This window comes from Parasteatoda tepidariorum, chromosome 9 (genome assembly GCF_982258835.1).
Source record: "Parasteatoda tepidariorum strain Cologne lab strain chromosome 9, Ptep-v5.0, whole genome shotgun sequence".
NCBI classification, from domain to species: Eukaryota; Metazoa; Arthropoda; class Arachnida; order Araneae; family Theridiidae; genus Parasteatoda; species Parasteatoda tepidariorum.
In genome coordinates, this window is record NC_141763.1 from 12,737,070 (window position 1) to 12,743,069 (window position 6,000).

The following is a 6,000-nucleotide window of genomic DNA, read 5'->3' on the forward strand; positions in this document are numbered from 1 at the left end:
TATTTTTTGACAATTGAGAATTACAATTGACCCTACAAATTGAGAATAAATAATTCCTTTCAAATAGCTGCTTAATTAGTTATCATTTCTATTGCAGGAACAGAAGAAGAAGAATACAATGTTATATATGTTGCTTTGACGCGTGCAAAAACATCTTTGTTTTTACCAGAAAGGTTTTTTCGAGTTTTCCTCTCTGGAAATGTAAGTAAATACATTTATTAAGTGTTTTCTCTAACCCATTTTTTTAAAAATTATTTTTTAAAGCAATAATACAATTTTTTTTTTTAAATATTAAACTACTTATTACAATGTAGACAAATTTTTTTGTGACAAAAGTTTCTTTCTAACTAATTTTATTTGCTAAAATAAATATTTCATGCATTTTGCTCTCATTCTACAATACTTATAATGCTGCTGACAGAAAATTTGTCTTTAAATTAAAGGAGAAGTGTTATTTTTAGTCAATTTTATTCTATATTAGAAAAATCATTTCAATTGTGTTCTTTTTTCTAACATTCTATAATATTTTATTCAATATAATATTTATTTATTTTTAAATCAGTTTCATTTAATGTTTAAATGTCATATCATCCTTAAATTGAAAGGAACACTGTAAATTACAAGATCAAATTAAATTACAAGATCAAATTTTAACATTACTATGATTAAGGATTTCTAGAGGAATTATTGTCACTTGGAATTATTCAATATTTTGAACTATCCTCTTTCAAGCTAAAGAAAGCCTACTTTAAATAATCTGATTTAGAAAAAGAATGGATTTATGTTACAGAAAATATTGTTTGATAGATTAATGAAATTTATATTTTAAGCAATATACAGGGTATCTGCGCACCTGGAAAATCATGAAGAATCATGGAAAGTTATGAATTTCAAGATTGAACAAAATTTGTTATGATTTTAACTATATTTTTTTTTTAAAAAAATCATGGAAAGTCAAGTGGTCACCGAAAAATCTAATTTTTAAAATGGAATTATCCCCCACCTCCTCCAAATTTCATGGTGTCCCTAATATCTAAATTTGTAACAAAATCCCAACTCACAGTTTTATTTTATTAAAATATAAAATAAAAGAAAAAACATCATTTCTAGAGAAGAATCATGGAAAGTTATGAATTTCAAGATTGAACAGAATTTGTCATGATTTTAAATATTTTTTTTAAAAAAATCATGGAAAGTCTAGTGGTTTCCTAAAAACCTAATTTTTAAAATGGAATTATCCCCCACCTCCCCCCAATTTCATGGTATTCCTAATATCTAAATTTGTAACAAAATCCCCACTCACAGTCTTATTTTATTAAAATATAAAATGAAAGAAAAAACATCATTTCTAGAGCAAATTATCTTTTAAACTTCTGTGATTTCAGAATTTTTGTTATTATTTATTTTTTATTTTATCAATTTAAAATTTTAGCTGAACCAAGCTAGTCATTAGTAATTTTTTTTTTTAATTCCAAAATGAGAACAGAAAAATCAGGAGTGTTTCTTTCTTTTCTGATGAACAAGAAAAGAATCTTTAGAATGTGATTCTGCAGGAAAAAAATCATTTGCTTTTGTATTTTTCTTTCAGCTATTTTATTGCTTCAACTCTTTCTTTACTCTATTTTTTTAATTTAAAATCTATAAATATGAAGATGCAGAGTATAACAGTTTTGGTTATACCTATCATTTCAACTAATGTTATTATAATGCTTTTTTTTTAAAAATTTATTGTGTTATTGTCGGAGAACACAGTAACGTTAAATCATGAAAAAGTCTTGGAATTAGTCATGGAAAGTCGTGAAAAGTCATGAATTTGAAAATGTAAAATGTAGCAGATACCCTGAATATATTCAGTTTGTGAGGAAGCATAAATTTTAAATTTTATAATTCTTCAAGTTTATAAAAAAAAAATTTCACCTGCATTGTATTAAAGTAGCCATTTTTTTTTCTGTTTTTAGGAGAAATTTGAATATCCGGTTCTTTCAAAACAGATAGCTGAACCTGGACAGGCAGCTAAATGTGTTGTTTGCAATGAAATGTTTACTCCTCATACAGTTCTGGCTCTGTATCGCAGGCAAATGACTTTGGTGAGAAATTCTTTTATGTAGAAATGCAGTGAACATTCAGGCCCAGTATTTGGTCTGTATTTATAATGTATATTTATAGCCCAATTTTTATTTGCGTCATTTATAGTAATATGTATTACATTTGTGTGATTGTTAAATTTAAAGTTAGGGTTACAGTTTAAAAATTTTCCTAATTATTTTGAATTCCGCAATATGTCTTAATCTATTAAAATGTCCAGATCTTAATGTACACAGAGTTCAATAGGTGTTTAAACACAGATTTGAGTTTCTTTCCTAGAAATTCTTATTGGGATTGGAAATACTTATTGTAATTTTTTTTTTAACTATTAATATTATTTTTTTTCTTTTTGTTATTCATGCTGTTGGATAAAGAAAATATCTTTGAGTATAAATAACTTGAATTCTGAATCATTAAATGCATGAAGATGATCCTCGTAGCAGAATCACGACGACATTGTCGAAGAATTTTGCAGAGTTCTTGCAGAAAGATTTTTATTTTGGGAAGAGAAAACTTTTGGTATTGGTAAAAAACTAAAGTTTTTTACTTTTCAAAAGAAATATCTTTCTGCAAGAATTCTGTAACGTTCTTTGACAATATCGCCACGACATTGCGATTCTGTCATGGGGGAGATTGTTCATGTCTAAATTATACTTCAGTAAACACAAATTAATTGAATGTTCAACTAGAATTATTTATTTGAGGGCTTGAAAGAGGTTTAGCTGTTTCTATTAGGCCTTGTTTGTAGAGGATGGAAAAGATACACATGAAAACCAATATTTGTTTAGATTTACGACAATTTTGAGTAAAATATTTTCGTTTTTGCTCTAAGCTCGGTTAACAGTTAACTTCGTTCTCTATTTAAAGAACTCGCTAAATCCTGATAATAAGTTCGTTGTATAGAAAATTCGTTAAATAGAAAATTACTTTTTGAAATACTTAAACAACACAAAACTGGTTTTAAATTCGACATAATTAAAATAGCAATTGTTACACCTTTATCTTGTAAACTAGTATCTACTATAATATCTTAACCATAAAAGAAATCTGCATGGAAAGCAAGAATAGAGCAAAGCATTATCCAGTGTTACCCTATCATGCTATATACATTTTCAACAAAAAAAAAGCTAAATTTATGTATAAAATAATACATGCATTTATTGTAAAAGTAATTTTAAACATACATTTCTGCGTGTGTTAAGTGCAATTGCTACTGATAAAATCCGTTAATTTTGTCTGAATTTTTCGTTTGAAATGCAAACAAAAAAAAGGGAAAGGAATTTGACTGCTTTCTCTAAAAGTTAAGTGACTTTGAAACTCAATACAATGCAGCTGGTCATTTCTCCCATACAATGCGTTAACAAGTTTGAAATATTTTAGGAAATAGGGAAAGTGGATCTCGAAGAAAAATTCGTTAAATAGAAAATTCATTTCAATTCTCCACAATTTGTACGTTATTTTACGAAGAAATTTCTAAAATTTCCACGGAAAAAATTGAAAATAAAAGTCCAACTGTGTTTAAAAGAAATTAAAATTAATTCAAAAAGAAGAATTAAATACAGTTTAGTCAAAATTTTATATTCATTAAATAATGTTTTCACTGAGCATGTGATTTAGTATTTGTTTTTTCATTTCATGTAGGCCAACGGTCGAAGAATCCAAGGTGGTGTGCTGTGTATGAAGTGTCGTACAGATCCCAAAGTCAGGACCCGTGTCGAATTAGATCCGGTGATCATGTATTTAGACCCGACCGATGACTATGCCCATCGGAGTATGGCCAGCCTTGTGGGTCCCCTTCCAAACGATCCCCCTATTGTTCATAACTCTTTTCCTCCATTTCAAGACAGGGATGTAGTATATATAATCAACATACATGTGTGAAAATGTGTTGCCATGTGTATAGATATTTTTATATTTGCATTTTTTCAGGAATTCTTTTTTGTCAAAATCAGTTGAGTATATAAAAAAAATTGTATTGTTTATACTTTCTTATCGATTTTGCTATGTACATGATGAAATCGATTAATTGTTTTTCGACGTGGCTGTTACATAATATTAAAATAAATACGATCTGTGTGTCTATACTGTGGAGTCTGGTTGATTTTGTTGTTGTTGATTTGTGGTAAGAAATTTAGAGAATTTGCTGACTTGGTCGATTATCTCTGGGACTACTGGACCGATTTTAATGAAATTTGATTTGTACATACATTGATATAATACAAGACAAATAAGCATTCAACAATTGTAATACACATGCATGATCGTGCGTAACACTTGTTGGAGTTAGAAGCTATGAAGCAGCGGTTGCAGAATAATCCAAAAGAACGGGTTAATTGGGGGAATGGTCTCCTGTTACAGATATACAGGCCTTGCAGCGTGATTTCATACTTGAAATAATGCAATTTATCATTTCTTGTGGCAGTTGACCTGAATTGTTCTGTGGCAATTTCATATCTTGAGACTCCAACAAGTCTTGTGCATGATCATGCGCATGTATTACAATTGTTGAATGTTTATTTGTTTTGTATTGTATCAACGTATTGGGAGTACAAATTAGTTCGGTCCGTTTTCAAGAGATGGCTCTGGCTGTTATGAATGTTTCATAGTGACAGGTGGTTTCAGAGAGGTTAAGCATCTGTCAATAATATTCAGTTTATATGGCTTTGTGTTTCATACAAAAACCATGTTTTTTTCTTTGTTGAATATGTCAAATTTTGTGGTAGCGAAGCAGCATTTGCGAGATGTTTTATGTTTCTGCTTTAATTCGAAGAAAAGTGCAGCTGAAGCGCATCGAATGCTTGTAAAAGTTTATGGTGACAATGCTCCATCTGATAAATCATGTAAGGGAAGATTTCGACGTTTCAAGAATGGTGAATGGAGTTGTATACTATGAGCTGCTACAACCTTGCGATTCCATTACGGGCGATCGGTGTAGGCTACAATTGATTCGTTTGAGCCAGATGGCAGTACCAGGATATTTTTATGTTAATTGTAGATAGTTAGTTTATTTTAAATTAGATGCCAGCACTAATCAAATACGTTTTCTTCAAAATTAACCAATCGTTAAGGGGTTAGAGAGGAGAGTCATCTTTTCAGGCTTTCGAAATTTATCAACCTTTCTTCCATTTCAAGTTTGAATCGAACGAAGTTTCTTTTATATTTGAATGAAGTTTTCGAAGTTTTTTATTATATTTAAATGGAAAAAAGGGCGAATTAACAAGCAAAAGAAAAAACTTTGAAGTTTCCATTTGCTTAGTTCAATGAAAAGTCTTTAAACTTTCCAATGTTTGGACAATTTTTGCTGTTACTTTTTTTTTGCGGAACTGCCTGAATTATAAAGCAGAAAAAATATAGACAATGAGTTGAGCTAAAGGAACAGACAGGGTGTTCTATAATCACCGTACTGAATATATACTGTTTCAATTATTGTTAAAAGTTAAATAGGGAAAAAAAATGTACTCATTATGATGGTTCGTAAGTCAATTCATTAGGTAAGTAAGAAATCAATACTGAAATCTAGGAACCTTTTGATAACAGGGAGGGGAAAAAAAGTTAAAAAGATGATTATTCGAAACACTTGCAACCTATAAAGCAATCGAACAGATTTTGATTTCTTTTTCGATCCGCTTTCATCACTAAAAATTCGAAGTCCGATAGAATTTTTTTTTAAAATTTTTTATTCTTCCTTGCTTAACTATTATTGTAGGATTTTAAATAAATACATTGTGGTGTCATATCGAATTTACCTCTTTAATGAAACGTATTATTTATGGGTATTTAGAAATTATCGTTTTAAAAAACATTGGTTTTTATTTAGTATTTTATAGTTGAACTTCAACAACATAAAATTTTGACTGTATATTTCATTTATTGTTTTCTAACAATCAATTGCAGATTTTCATAGTATGAAAAATT

The 6,000-nt window shown here is 29.0% G+C and overlaps 1 protein-coding gene across 1 annotated transcript in view; it reads left to right on the forward strand.

Moving 5' to 3' along the window:
* LOC107456685 (F-box DNA helicase 1) overlaps window positions 1–4,167 on the forward strand; it is a 48,688-nt gene extending 44,521 nt beyond the window's left edge. The window contains exons 18-20 of the mRNA XM_087150886.1: window positions 98–201; window positions 1,959–2,087; window positions 3,727–4,167. Of these exons, the coding sequence (XP_087007012.1) occupies window positions 98–201; window positions 1,959–2,087; window positions 3,727–3,966 (473 nt within the window). The 3' untranslated portion in view covers window positions 3,967–4,167. The remainder of the gene's footprint in view (window positions 1–97; window positions 202–1,958; window positions 2,088–3,726) is intronic.
* The last annotated feature ends 1,833 nt before the right edge of the window (window positions 4,168–6,000 follow it).